This window comes from Heterodontus francisci, chromosome 18 (assembly GCF_036365525.1).
Source record: "Heterodontus francisci isolate sHetFra1 chromosome 18, sHetFra1.hap1, whole genome shotgun sequence".
In the NCBI taxonomy this organism is placed as follows: Eukaryota; Metazoa; Chordata; class Chondrichthyes; order Heterodontiformes; family Heterodontidae; genus Heterodontus; species Heterodontus francisci.
Window position 1 is genome coordinate 16,554,074 of NC_090388.1, and position 15,457 is coordinate 16,569,530.

Consider the following 15,457-nt stretch of genomic DNA (forward strand, 5'->3'; position numbering starts at 1 on the left):
GCAGACTGCCGTGTGGAAATATGACCAAAACAGAGACCTGCCTCAAAGGAGGGCAGTACTAGGTATTAAATATTCCTGAATACAAGATGTTTAGGAAAGGAAGGAAAGGAGGCGGGGTGGCAGTATTGATTTTATTCTTTCATGGGATATGGGCATCCCTGGCATGGCCAGCATTTGCTGCCACCCCCAATTGCCCTTAACTACAAAGTGGCTTGCTAGACCATTTCAGAGGACAGTTGAGGGTCAACCACATTGAGAACATTGCAGTCTTGGAGAGGGAGGATGACCCCTCAGACAAGGACAGGATCTATTCGGCTAGAGCTAAGGAACAAAAAAGATGCAATTACATTGCTCGGGGTAGTCTACAGGCCACCAACTAGTGGGTAAGATGTAGAAGGACAAATTTGCAAGGAAATTACAGAGCGATGCAAGAATTTTAGAGTAGGTATAATGGGGGACATTAATTATCTGAATATAGACTGGAATGATAGTGGTGGAAAGGGCAAAGAGGGGCAAGAGTTCCTAGAGTGTGCTCAGGAAAATATTCTACAGTAATATGTTTCCAGTCCAATGAGAAAGGCAATGTTAGACCTGGTTCTTGGTAATGGAATGGGCCAAGTGGATCAAGTGTCAGTAGGGGAACATTTAGGGGACAGTGATCATTGTATCATTAAGATTTAGGGTGGCTATGCAAAAGGACAAGGAACAATCCAAAGCAAGATTAACTTGGGGAAAGCCAACTTCAATGGGGTAAGAACAAAGAACAAAAGAACAAAGAACAGTACAGCACAGGAACAGGCCATTCAGCCCTCCAAGCCTGCGCCGATCTTGATGCCTGCCTAAACTAACACCTTCTGCACTTCCGGGGCCCATATCCCTCTATTCCCTTCCTATTCATATATTTGTCAAGATGTCTCTTAAACATCGCTATCGTATCTGCTTCCACCACCTCCCCTGGCAGCAAGTTCCAGGCACTCACCACCCTCTGTGTAAAAAAGTTGCCTCGCACATCCCCTCTAAACTTTGCCCCTCGCACCTTAAACCTATGTCCCCTAGTAACTGACTCTTCCACCCTGGGAAAAAGCTTCTGACTATCCACTCTGTCCATGCTGCTCATAACTTTGTAAACCTCTATCATGTCGCCCCTCCACCTCAGTCGTTCCAGTGAAAACAATCCGGGTTTTTCCAACCTCTCCTCATAGCTAATGCCCTCCAGACCAGGCAACATCCTGGTAAACCTCCTCTGTACCCTCTCCAAAGCCTCCACGTCCTTCTGGTAGTGTGGCGACCAGAATTGCACGCAATATTCTAAGTGTGGCCTAATTAAGGTTCTGTACAGCTGCAACATGACTTGCCAATTTTTATACTCTATGCCCCGACCGATGAAGGCAAGCATGCCGTATGCCTTCTTGACTACCTTATCCACCTGCATTGCCACTTTGTGACCTGTGGACCTGTACGCCCAGATCTCTCTTGCCTGTCAATACTCCTAAGGGTTCTGCCATTTACTGTATACCTCCCACCTGCATTAGACCTTCCAAAATGCATTACTTCACATTTTTCCGAATTAAACTCCATCTGCCATTTCTCCGCCCAAGTCTCCAACCGATCTATATCCTGCTGTATCCTCTGACAATCCTCATCATTATCCGCAACTCCACCAACCTTTGTGTCGTCTGCAAACTTACTAATCAGACCAGCTACATTTTCCTCCAAATCATTTATATATACTACAAACAGCAAAGGTCCCAGCACTGATCCCTGCGGAACACCACTAGTCACATCCCTCCATTCAGAAAAACACCCATCCACTGATACCCTCTGTCTTCTGTGACCGAGCCAGTTCTGTATCCATCTTGCCAGCTCACCTCTGATCCCGTGTGACTTCACCTTTTGTACCAGTCTGCCATGCGGGACCTTGTCAAAGGCTTTACTAAAGTCCATATAGATAACATCCACTGCCCTTCCTTCATCAATCATCTTAGTCACTTCCTCAAAAAACTCAATCAAATTAGTAAGACACGACCTTCCCCTCACAAAACCATGCTGTCTCTCGCTAATACGTTCGTTTGTTTCCAAATGGGAGTAAATCCCGTCCCAAATAATCCTAATAGTTTCCCTACCACTGACGTAAGGCTCACCGGCCTATAATTTCCTGGATTATCCTTGCCACCCTTCTTAAACAAAGGCACAACATTGGCTATTCTCCAGTCCTCTGGGACCTCACCTGTAGCCAATGAGGATGCAAAGATTTCTGTCAAGGCCCCAGCAATTTCTTCCCTTGCCTCCCTCAGTATTCTAGGGTAGATCCCATCAGGCCCTGGGGACTTATCTACCTTAATACTTTGCAAGACACCCAACACCTCCTCCTTTTTGATAATGAGATGACTGAGACTATCTTCACTCCCTTCCCTAGGCTCATCATCCACCAAGTCCTTCTCTTTGGTGAATACTGATGCAAAATACTCATTTAGTACCTCGCCCATTTCCTCTGGCTCCACACATAGATTCCCATCTCTGTACTTGAGTGGGCCGACCCTTTCACTGGTCTTTATATAAGAAAGGCTCTGATCCAAATAAATTGGAATTAAAGGTTGGCAGGCAAAACAGTAACTAAACAACAGGCTGGTTTTAAAGAGGAGATAGCTTGGGCACGGTCAAAGATATATTCCCATGAAGGGGAAAGGTAGGAAAAACAAATCCAGAGCTTCCTGGATGACAAAAGAGATAAAGATTAAGGTGAAGCAGACAAAGTGTGCGTATGACGGATGTTAGGCAGATAATAGAAGAGAACACCAGGCAGAATATAGAAAGTTCTGAGGGGAATTGAGAAAGCAAATAAGAGAAGCAAAGACGGAGTATGAAAAGAGATGGGTAACTAACAAAAAAGGGAATCCAAAAGTCTTTTATAGTCACATAAATAGTAAAAGGGTGGTAAAAAGAGGAGTGGAGCTGATTAGAGACCAAAAGGGGATTTATGCATGGAGGCAGGGGGCATGGCTGAGGTATTCAATGAATACTTTGCATCTGTCTTTACCAAGGAAGATGATTCTGTGCAGGTCATGGTGAAAAGAGGAGGTAATTCAGATGCTTGAAGGGATTAAAATTGATGAGGAGGTATTGTATAGACTGTCGGCAGTTAAAGTTGATAAGGCACCAAGACCGGATGAGATGCATCCAAAGATAGAGGGAAATGAGTGTGGAAATTGCAGGAGGTACTGGCTATAATTTTCCAGTCCTCCTTAGATTTTGGGTGCTGCCAGAGAACTGGAGAATTACAGATGTTACACCTTTGTCCAAAAAAGGTTGTAAAGATAAGTCCAGCAACTACAGACCAGTCAGTTTAATCTCAGTGATGGGGAAGCTTCTAGAAGTGATAATTCAGGACAAAATTAATTGTCACTTGGGCAAATGTGGATTAATTAAGGATAGCCAGCACAGATTTAAGGGCAAATCATGTTTAATCAACTTGGAGTTTTCTTTGAAGAGGTAACAGAGAGCGTTGATGAAGGCAATGCTGTTGATGTGGTGTACATGGACTTCGAGAAGGTATTTGATAAAGTGCTGCACAACAGACTTGTGAGCAAAGTTATAGCTCATGGAATAAAAGGGACAGTAGCATCATGGATACGAAATTGGCTGAGGGACAGGAAGCAGACAGTAGTGGTTAATGAATGTTTTTTGAACTGGAGGAAGGTTTGCAGTGGAGATCCCCAGGGGTCGGTGTTAGGACCCTGCTCTTTCTGATATATATTAATGACCTACACCTTGGGTACAGGGCACAATCTCAAAATTTGTGGATGATACGCAACTTGGAAGCATTGTGAACTGTGAGAAGGATAGTGTTAAATTTCAAAAGGAGATAGATAGGTTAGTGGAATGGGTGGAAAAGTGACAGATGAAATTTAATGCAGAGAAGTGTAAAGTGATTCATTTTGGTAGGAAGAATGCAGAGACACAATATAAAATATAGGGTACAATTCGAAAGGGCTTGCAAGAGCAGAGGGACCTGGGTGTATATGTGCATAAAACATTGAAGGTGGAAGGTTAGGGTTTGAGAGAGCAGTTAATAAAGCATCCTAGGCTTAATCAAAAGGGCATAGAGTACAAAAACAAGGAAGTTATGTTAAACGTATAAAACACTGATTTCGCCTCAACTGGCGTATTGTGTCCAGTTGTGGGTACCACACTTTAGGAAAGGTGTGAAGGCATGAGAGAGAGTATAGAAAAGATTCACGAGAATGATTCCAAGGATGAGAAAATTCAGTTATGTAGATAGACTGGAGAAGTTGGGACTGCTTTCTTTCGAGAAGAGAAGGTTGAGAAGTGATTTGAAAGAAGTATTCAAAATCATGCGGGGTCTGGACAGAGTAGATAGGGAAAAACTATTCCCATTGGTGGAAGGATCAAGAACAAAAGAGCACAGATTTAAGGTAATTGGCAAAAGCAGCAATAATGACATGAGAACATTTTTTTTCACGCAACAAGTGGTTGGGATCTGGAATGCATGCTTGAGTGTGTGGTGGAGGCAGGTTCAATCGAGGCATTCAAGAGGGAATTGGATTATCTGAAAAGGAAGAATGTGCAGGGCTACAGGGAGAAGACGGGGAAATGGCACTAGGTAAATTGCTCCAGTAAGGTCTCACCTGGCAGACTGGTCAGAAAAGTAAAAGCACATGGTATTCAGAGAAAGTGGCAAGTTGGATTTAAAATTGGCTCAGTAGCAGGAAGCAAAGGGGAATGGTCAGTGGTGGCAGTGGAGGAGGAGGAGGGGGAATCTGGAATGCATGTACATAGGTCCCTGAAGGTAGCAGGACAGGGAGATAAGGTAGTTAAGGCGGTGTATGAGGTACTTTCCTTTATTAGCCATGGCATAGAATATAACAGCAAGGTGGCAATGCTAGAAATGTAAAACACAAGTTAGGCTGCAGTTAACTGGACTGCGTAGAGTTCTGGTCACCACATAACAGGAAGGATGTCATCGCACTAGAGGGGGTACAGGGGATGTTTACGAGGATGTTGCCAGAATTGGAAAATTTGAGCAACGAGAAAACACTGGATAGGCTGCGGTTGTTTTCTTTGTAAGGGAGGAGGCTGAGGGAAGGTTTAAGTGACGTGTTAAAGTAGATAAAGTGGATAGGAAGGAGCTATTTCCTTTAGCAGAGGTCAATAACTAGGGGACATAGATTTAAATTAATTGCCAGAAGGTTTAGAGGGTAGTTGAGGAGACACTTTTTTTTTTACCCAAAGGGTGGTGGGGGTCTGGAACTCACTGCCTGATAAGGGGGGGGTGGAGGCAGAAACTCTCACCGCATTTTAAAAAAATACTTGGATATGAACTTGAAGTGCTGTAACATATAAGGCTATAGAGCAAGAACTGCAAAGTGGGATTAGGCTGGATACTGCTTTAGCATCTGGCACAGGCAAGACAGGCTGAATGGCTGCCTCCTGTGCTGTATATTTCTATGATATTATGACAAACTGACAATCAATGTTAACACAATTTAGCAACATCCTCAATCAATGACATTCTGTTTTACGGGAAAGTTTCAATTGTACCCAAAACTACTTAAAATTACTCACCAAGGGTCCTCTGCACCCAGCTTCTCTTTAGTTGTAAAAAGCTCAATACAGTCTTTTAATTTTACAAACATTTTTTTCTGCGGCCTATATTCCATGCTTTCATGCTTCTCAAAATCCTGTTAAAAAGCCAAGCATCTCTTATTTCAGTTTGTAAAATTATAACACAAAATGCTTTATCAGCTATAGTACAAGAACGTTCACTCGATGTTTATGTTTCCTATGGGAATGATACATTATAATAGTGAATGCATTTGTGAAAAAGTACTAGTGATTGCCCATGACATGCCTCACAGTAAAAAAGACAATCTACATTGTTTATTTAAAAAGGACAGATGGTTACATCATGCCATGCACCACACATTATTCTTCTGAGGTGCAGCCATGTTGCTATAACATATTTATATAGCAACCAATATCATAAAACCTCCCAAAACACTTCACAGGAGCATAATAAAGCAAAATCTGACGCCGAGCCACATAAGATGATATTAGGGCATATGGCCAAAAGCTTGGTCAAAGAGGTAGGTTTTAAGGAGCATCTCAAAACAAGAAAAAGAGGCGTAGAGGTTCAGGGAGGGAATTCCAGAGCTTTAGGGCCTTGGCAGATGAAGGTATGGTCAACAATGATGGAACAATTCAAATCGGTGATCCTCAAGAGGGCAGAATTAGAGGAGCACAGATATCTCTTAGCGTTGTGGGGCTGGAGGAGATTAGAGAGGTAGGGAGGGGTGAGTCCATGGAGGGATTTGAAAACAAGGATGAGAACTTTAAAATTGAGACGTTGCTTAACCAGGAGCCAATGTAGGTCAGTGAGCGGTTAAGCAAACACAATGATTGCAGATGGGATGATGCCCAATAATTTCAGGATCCACTGATTTTTTTTTTATATAAAGGAAAGATTATTTTGCATCAGTAGCAGCGAGAGACAGCTGATAATGACAGCTTTCTTTCTTTTATAAGTAACTTAACTTTACCTCATAAAATGGATGCAGATCAGTCACAAAAAAGTAGCTGCTCAGCCATTATCTTAAAGTTTGGTTTTGACAAGTTATAATGCAGTTTGCATGTACATGAAATGTTAACGAGACTTAAATATGAAAGAACTCAAAAAAAAAAATCAGATCTGATGGACATTCTAAGTATTTTCTACTTTTTGCCATGTCAATTTTTTTTACCAAGTTAAAACAACTTAGCCCATTGTAACCATTTTTTCTCATTACATGCTTGGTCCATATTTTACCTCTGCTGCATTGTCATCAAAGCATAGTTTCTTTATTTCAGGATTCCAGTCTAATGCCAGATATGTTCGCTCTGTGGATGAAAACAGATAGAACACACTCTGAAAATCAACTGACACAACTCACTTTTAGTACATCTGACAGCTATTTCTTAAACCAAGTCAGCTGAGATGGCCTCACATTACAGGTACAATTCATAAGAGCTTGAGGTCTCACTTGGTTAAGACAGTGTGTAACTGAGTGTTAATCAAGTTTTCAGGTTTGATTCACAATCTGTACTACTAGCTTAACTCAGCTTGGCTGTGTGTAGGCACAATTATTTTATCAGTGTATTTAAATGCCAACTTTCATCAAATTAGTCAAAAGCACTAATTTGTTTGGAGTACGCAACAGAAGGATTCTACATCTATGGATTCACTGACCAGAATATTAGATTGATCTTAGGCATTCAACTTAGTGCAATAATACTCAAATGTACTATTTTGAAAGCAGAATAAAGCAACTTGCCAGCTTGCAAGTAATATTAATTTCAATTTCAGACCGTTGTCATTTATTTAACCCTGCAGCTCTTCCATACTAAAATGCCTGGCATCTTATTTATAACAAGGGATCTATTTCATTCCCTTTAGCATCCATTTCCTCAAAATTAGGTTTAAACATCAGTCAATAGAATTTGAATTTAGCACATATTGCTATAATGTGACTATCTGATATGCACCATCTACAATTACACCTGACCAAAACATGCATCAAGATGGGCAATCAGAGACTTTAGCCAAGGATAAGAGGCTTCTCAAAGGGCAATACAAGGGCATAAATAATCTATCAATGTACAAGACTTACTTTCATGTGCTTAAAAAAAAAGGCTAGATTTTTGATTTTGTGTCAATGGTTTATCCCAGGGAAACGCATCACATGCAAGAGTTAAAAAAACTGAAACCAGCTCTTGGATGCAAAGCAGCAAAAGATAAGTCCATTTTTCCCACAATCCCATTGTGCACATCATTCATGAAATGTAAGTGCTCCTTCACGTTAAACCTGGTCCAATGTTCTTTCATGGCCTCTTTAGTGCAGTTATCATCACAATAGTGAACATAGTTAAGGGAGATAGTCCATGTTCTGTATTTCTTTACTCAGATCCAGTCAGCCTTAGTGTTAAGTTGGGCTTGATGGTTCAGTTTGATCTCTGTTGATCTGAGGAAAGTTCACCTCAGAATCCCATAGCTAGGGAAGGAAATTTTAAAAAAATGCCAGGATTCGATTCCTGTCCAGTGAGTTCTGCTAGAAACTGGCTGTGATGCCACACCCACAGTTGAATACTAGAGTAAAACATGAAAAATGGCCATTTAGGCAAGGCATTAGAGGGCTACAGGTTCAGCACAATTTCAATAGGGAAAGTGGAAAATAATCACTTAAAAAGGCCTATTAGTATATAAATAGAAATGAATTTCTGTACATTCATCACACTTCCTGCTGTCCTTCCAAAGCATATTACACTACAAATCCTGCTGCAGCTGCTGGGGCAGAAGTGCTGGAAGTAAGATGGTTTGCTTCACAAACTCCTCACCGCTGTAGTCAATGCTGCTACAGAGCACAGCAGGGCAGTGAGAAGATGCAGTGCTTCCCAAATGTTTGGTTCTCTAACCACTGATCTCACGGACAGTTGACACATTCCCAAGGCAAAGTGGTTTGTGAGCATCAGCCAGGTGAGCTGAGGAATTTCAAGCAGTATGCAGGCTTGATGCAACTTTTTGGCTGGCAGCAACAAGCAACTGAGCTGCCAGGTGACATTCCTAATGCACTATTTTGACGAAGGAGAGTTTCAACTATAATACTTACCATCGAGTCTGATCTGTCTGGTATCTTCAAATCGGATTTGCCCGTCATCCTTGACATAATTGATATCCGTATTTCCCAAATTATTGAATTGGAATGTAAAGAGCTGTTTTTTGTGTCCCTGGAACAGCTGGCCTTTACAAGGGTCTTCAGTGCAGATGCCATTTTCGGAATCCTCATTATCTCCCCCAACAGAGTCTTCTGATTGGCTGTTCTCATTCTCGGAAGGAAGTTCTTGATCCTGACTGGACTCATCGTCCTGCTCATCTGTCTCCATTTCACCTGCGCAGAGGAAGAATTGATAGCAAAAATTACTGCCAGTCAGCATGTCTTCATTGCAACTACCTGCCTTTTTCTTCAGAGCTTTGTGTCTAGTTACCTCTCATTGTAGATAATTTATTGCACAGTGGAGCTCTCTATCCTCAACGTCAAAGAGAAAGCTGGCCACACTTTACGCAGATTAAATTTATAAAGGTTTGAAATTTAAAAAACGTTTCTCCGTAAGATGCATTTTAAAAGAAATGGAGATGGGGATGAAGGTCATGAAGGGAGAATTCTTCACTCTTCAGAAACAGCATTGTTGGAGCAGCAAGATGTTGAGGGGCTTGCAACATTCTTCGCCATTCCACTTATCTACAATTAGTTTTCGTTAATGCTCCATTATAGTCAGCACAGGAGTTTAACCAATGGTATGATTAACCCCCATTTAGATGAATTTCTTCGTTACAAATTTTTTTAAACAGGGCAGGTCAGTGCAGTTCAATATTACTGATGCAGATAATGTAGCAAACTCAAATCATAAACCTCCATATAATAATTTGTCTGACACCTATAAACATTCTTTCTTTCTCGAGGTGGAAACAAGAGGGGGAATTCTTTGACAAAGTGCCTCAGAGGACAGTTGTACAAGGTTCGGTATATGGAGGCTGACGAGAAATCTACAGCTCCTTAGGATCATTTTCTTTTTAAACAAAAATTGTTGCAACAGCTGACAAAACTAATAAAATTATTTTCTGATAATGTATTAAAAACCTAAATTAAAAGGATGCGTCCTCCATTAATAACTTTTTAAAATAATTGTTTCAACCAATCTGCTGTAAACATTTTATTTTAAATGGGGTACCAATATCAGGGAGAGACAGCTTACAAAGGGAACTGAGTCAACATGTATATGAGGCACTGAATTAACCTACACAATGTAATAATCAGACTGCTGAATGTGTATCTCCTGATATTAGTCAGCTTCTACACATACAATGTTGAAGTATGGTAATTAAAAATATTACCTTTTGGAATGCACACAAAATGCAAAGCAGGTTTGGTTCAGAAAGACAGACACTATCTTGTCATATATAGGGACAAGTGCTAATGTGATTTTTAAGTCTTTGTCTCTATTTCATTTGATGTGTTTAAATCATTCTAAATGGCAACAGATTACTTCACATGCTTGCGAATCACCTATCTCATGAAAACACCTCACTCAATCTGAGCTATTAGTGTTAAAGTCCAAATATTCTGACAAAACTCTCCATTAGATTTTAGCAAACTAGATACAAAGACAGCATCCAACATTTGAAGGGCCACTTATGAAATGTTAAGCTATCGATGATGTACAGTAGTTTATGAATACATACATATATACTTCCAATCCCATTGTGCTGCTTTAAAATGGGAATTAACACTTGTTTGAAATATCTCTCAACACATTTTATTGATGTGGCAAGTTGGCATTATGAAGGGCTGTAGTAAAGTAAATGGAGAAAACCTGTTCTCACTGATTACAAGGTTGTGAAAGACGTGTATAAACTGAAGATCATCAAAAGAATGAAGGTAAAAGTTAATTTTTAAACACCATTTGTTAGGACTTGGAACACTCGACAAAAAAGAACGCATAACAGCTTTATCTAAAAAAGACAAATGAAGGAGGATGTAGGGAAAGGACAGAAGATGGAGACTGCATGGATAGCCCTTTCAGAGAGCCAAAAAAGCATAATGTGCCAAATGTCTTCGTACTGTACTGTAGTTATATGATTTGGGATTAAGGGAGAGAACTTAGACTGACAATAAAATGTTCCAGCAAAGCACCGACATTCACCAAAGGAACACAACATATTTCTATCTGTGCAGAAACTCTGTAGATACAGCTATGAAGTAAATAGCAAAATGGCTCGGCTTTGTTCTCAAGCCCCCATAGTGAACTGTAAACTTAACAGAAACACAAAACAAAATTCTTTCAGCTTACCTACAATTATGAATGTGACAAAGTTGCCTTTTTTAAATGTGTTAGTCAATGCCAATAACTTAATTCTGAGTTTTATTCATTTCACTTGCCTGTAGATCTAATCAGCCTAAATAATCAGTCAGGGTTACATCATTTGACAGCCTGAATGGTACATGGACAGAAACAGAATATCACACATGGGTAAATGTTGTCGTCTTTTTGTACTACAATTTATTGGAACAGTGGGTTCTATAGACTTTGGTATCTAACACTGATTATAAAATTAAATCAGAAGTACTGCTAGAGTTACTATTCCAATGCACTCCTGATTAGTCTCCCATCTTCCACCCTCGATTAAGTTAAGATCATCCAAAACTCTGCTGTCATATCCTAACTTGTACTAAGTCCTGTTCACCTATCACCCCTGTGCTCGCTGACCTACACTGGCTCCTGGTTAAGCAATATCGATTAAAGAAAATTCGCATCCTGGTTTTCAAATCCCTCCACAGCCTCACCCCTCCTCTTTCTCTAATCTCTTCCAGCTCCACAACCTTCCGAGATATCTGCACTCCTCCAATTCTGGCCTTGAGCATCCCCGATTTTCATTGCTCCACCATTGGTAGTCATGCCTTCAGCCGTCAAGGGCCTAAGCTCTGGAATTCCCTCCTTAAACCTCTCTACTTTTCTTTCCTCCTTTAAGACGCTCCTTAAAACCTACCTCTGACGGTTCTTTTGGTCATCTGCCATAATATCTCTTTATGTGGCTCGGGGCTCAAACTTTGTTTGATAACGCTCCTGTGAATAGCCTCGAGATGTTTTGCTACATAAATGCAAGTTACTGTTGTTGAAGCACAAATGTGTGCAAGTACTATGAATAAATATTGGCATTACCAAGTTAGAAACACTCGAGTCTTACTTGGAGATCCCTCCTCATGTACACCATTTTGCCCATTGATATTGATACCAAGGTCTTTGGAAAAATGAAGGCTTCCTTCTTCATTTTCGTTATAGGTTCTAACATATCGGCTGGAATCAAAAAACAGGAAGCAAAAAAAAGTATTTCAGAAAACTTTAAGCTGATTAATACGTACTTAAGAAATATGAAAAAAATCTCAAATCGAAGGTAAGAATTGTTGCTAGTTTTGAGCCCTTTAAGTTGTATGGTTCTCATGCAGAAGATACCCCTCTTCAACCCCTACAGCCTATAGAAGCCTCAATGTTTCAGTTTAGCGCTCCCCCTATGATTAGTTGCATTGTTGGGACAAACCGGTCTTAAATTATCAATGCAATATTTTTGTACCACAATCACTGTAATAGAATCTTAATACATTTGGTTAATTTGTGCAGGATGGTGGCAGTTTTGAGGTGCAGATTAAATACCAACTGGGAAAAAAGTTGTGTTGATCCAAACTCATTTCGCACATGTAACGGAAACGCCACAGGCCAAATGGAAATATTAATTTCGTCATATGGAACTTTGTCTGAGCCTAGCAGAACAAAGCAGCTAAAGATGGCCACGCACGAATTTGCACATAATAAGCCAAAGGCTGGCAGCTGAGTTTGCTGACAACGCGACCACTAGGTGGTGCAGTACTTGCACATGCACAAATGCAGGCTCTTCAACTGGTAAGTCAGTGTCTGCAACGTTCAGGCAGCTGCCAGGATTAAAGGCGCTGCTCAATTTATCACAGGAAATGCGTATGGCTAGATCGTTCTAGCAAACTAACTTACATTAAGTTGGATGGAAGCCCAGTAATATGCTACTATGTAGTTATTGGATACTAAATGTAATCCTCAGATCCATTTAATATTCCAGTAATCCTATTAAATACAAAAGGAATTTTATGATTGAATTTCCATTGGAAGATAGTGAATTGGCACCCCAATCGATGGAAAAGAAAATCGGGCAGAGTATAAAATGTGCTGCCAATTCATTATCGTGATTTGATTATATGACTGACCAGGACTGACTTCAACCAAACACAGCTACTAACTCCCACCCCACTGGCCACTCTCCCACCTTGGCAACTCGCTTTCGCCCCCTTCTCCCTACCGGCCGCTTGCCCCCCTCAGGCGCTCGCTCTAGATCTCGCTGCTTCCCCCAGTTCCCTGGATGACTGTTCTTTGCTTGGCGCCACCCCGCTCACCGGCTGCGCCGCTTTCCTCCTCTCGGTCACGCGCTTCCATGTTTCATCAGTCACCAGGCGCCGCTCGAAGAAGCAAGGTGGGCCGCACGGGGTGATAGGGTGACATAGGAGTGAGTGACCGAGAGGTGGGAAGCGGCGTGACCGGGGAACAAGCAGCCGGTGAGTGGGGTGGCATAAAGCGAGCAACAATCGGCCAGGGGTGGTGGGAGGGAGCGTCGAGGTCTGGAGGGAGCAGCTGAGGGGAAGGAGCATAGAGGTCTGGAGCGAGCGGCTGAGGGGGAAGGAACGTCGAGGTCTGGAGTGAGTGGCTGAGGGGAAGGAGCGTCGAGGTCTGGAGCGAGTGGCTGAGGGGAAGGAGCATCGAGGTCTGGAGCGAGTGGCTGAGGGGAAGGAGCATCGAGGTCTGGAGTGAGCAGCTGAGGGGAGGGAGCGTTGAAGCCTGGAGTAATTTGCCGAGGAGGGAGAGCTCCAGCCTCAAAGTCTCCCATTCAGCCACTTCCTCCAGCCGAGTGGGGGCTAGATACCCGATGATACTTCATCGCACATGTGCGAAGATGGACCTGGCGCAGATATGCGCTGACGGTGCTGCGCAATGACGTCATCCAGTACATGTGCCACCAAAACCTTGCAAGATGTAGCTGCGCATGTGCGCAGCTTGCCGCACTCTGATGACTTCAGCGGCCAGTGCCTTGTCAGGAATCACTTTATTCCAGAAGATGCTATTGCAAACAAAGAGGTGGTCATATGACATGACTGCCTATGTAACTGAGGGTTTGTGAACTGTGCCTCAGAAAGACAGTAACTGAACTCCAAGAAAGGACCCCTCTCTCTCCAGCAAAGTCCCAGGGAAGCCTCGGTGGCAACTGCTAAGCCTCAAAACAACAGATCCTTATAGTCAACAACCAGGGGACACAGATAAAGCCCCTCTCCTGCCTTACAGAACCAGAGAAGCAAGCCCGAATTGTGCACGTGGCCCAGCGAGGACTTCACGACTTGAATTTCGACTAAGTATTTCAATTCCATTTTTATTAAGGACTCTACTCCAACCTCCCAACTCTGTTTTCCCCTCTGTAATCTATTTGCGTGTGTGCCTCTCGTGCGAATGTGAGCGTGGATGCATCACGCATTTTAGTAATTTTAACCAGTTTAGAGTGATACGGTTAATAAATTTATATCTTTCTTGTTTAAATTCAAGAAAACCTGTCTGATTGGTTCATTTGCAATTATATTAGAGGAACTGGAGCAAGTGCTCACTGAGGTGATAAGTTAAATCACTGTGTTAAAAGGATAAAACCCTGTTGCGGTCAAACCAGAGAAGGGGCGAAGGGGAGTGAGACCCCTTCCTCACCTAGCCATACCACACAATACACAAGAAGCAAAAACAGATTCTGCAGATTTGAAACAAAAAACAGAAAATGCAGGAAAATGTAAGCAGGTCAAACAGCATCTGTGGAGAACACAAAGAAGTTAACATTTCAGTTGTGGATCATTCAGGAGTTCTGAATGAACCACTATGGACAGCCATGCCTTTGGCTGCCGAGGTCCTAAAGCCTGGAACTGCCCCTACCTCTTCCCCCAAACCAACACCCCCCCAACCCACAATAACCTCGCCGTCTCTCTACTTCATTCTTCACCTTTAAGATGTTCCTTAAAACCTCCTTCTTTGACCAAGCTTTTGGTCATCTGCCCTACTAACCCATGTGGCTCGTTGTCAAATGTCTCATCATGCTCCTGTGAAGCATTTTGGGAGGTTTTACTGCATTAAAGATGCTATATAAATGCACGTTATTGTTTGCTGCTGCTGAAGGGTCCATACCTAAAATGTTAACTGATTTTTCGACAGTTACCAACTTACCTGCTCAGTGTTTTAAGCATTCTCAGTGTACAAAATACCTGCTTATCAGAGGCAGACCAAAAATGTGGCCAAACCCAATCCTAAAAGTTAAGTACAACAGCCTTGGTGCCATCGCATGCTTCTACAAGCATATGCATTCTGATTATCACATGCCTCACAGATGTTCTATCTCCTGTGTTTTGCCACAGCAGAGGATCCAACTTCAGCTTATCTGCACAATCATGGGGGAGCTGGGAAAGACCTGCTCACTGATGCTCAGTTTGGGTTCTGTCAGGGCAACTCAGCTCCTTACCTCATTACAGCCTTGGTTCAAACATGGACAAGAGCTGACCTCAAGAGGCAAGGTGAGAGTGATTGCCCTTGACATCAAGGCAGCATTTGACCGAGTATGGCATCAAGAAGCCCCAGCAAAGCTGGAGTCAATGGGAATCAGGGGGAAATCTCTCTGTTGGCTGGAGTGATACCTAGCACAAAGGAAGATGGCTGTGGTTGTTGGAGGCCAATCATCTCAATCGCAGGACATCACTGCAAGAGTTCCTCAGGGTAGTGTCCTAGGCCCAACCATCTTCAGCTGCTT

General features: G+C 42.2%; 1 protein-coding gene across 8 annotated transcripts in view; it reads right to left on the bottom strand.

Annotated features, from left to right (window-relative positions):
- Nucleotides 1–15,457, bottom strand: part of LOC137379478 (ubiquitin carboxyl-terminal hydrolase 15-like) — a 146,580-nt gene that overhangs the window by 15,279 nt on the left and 115,844 nt on the right. For 6 of the 8 annotated variants that reach the window (XM_068050356.1, XM_068050355.1, XM_068050354.1 and 3 more), the window contains 4 exons: nt 11,795–11,904; nt 8,661–8,939; nt 6,824–6,894; nt 5,584–5,699 (listed from right to left, as the gene is read on the bottom strand). In XM_068050356.1, coding sequence (XP_067906457.1) covers nt 5,584–5,699; nt 6,824–6,894; nt 8,661–8,939; nt 11,795–11,904 — 576 coding nt within the window. Of the gene's footprint in view, nt 1–5,583; nt 5,700–6,823; nt 6,895–8,660; nt 8,940–10,988; nt 11,041–11,769; nt 11,905–15,457 lie in introns of those variants that run through there. The other 2 variants (XM_068050360.1, XM_068050358.1) reach the window with 2 other exon arrangements.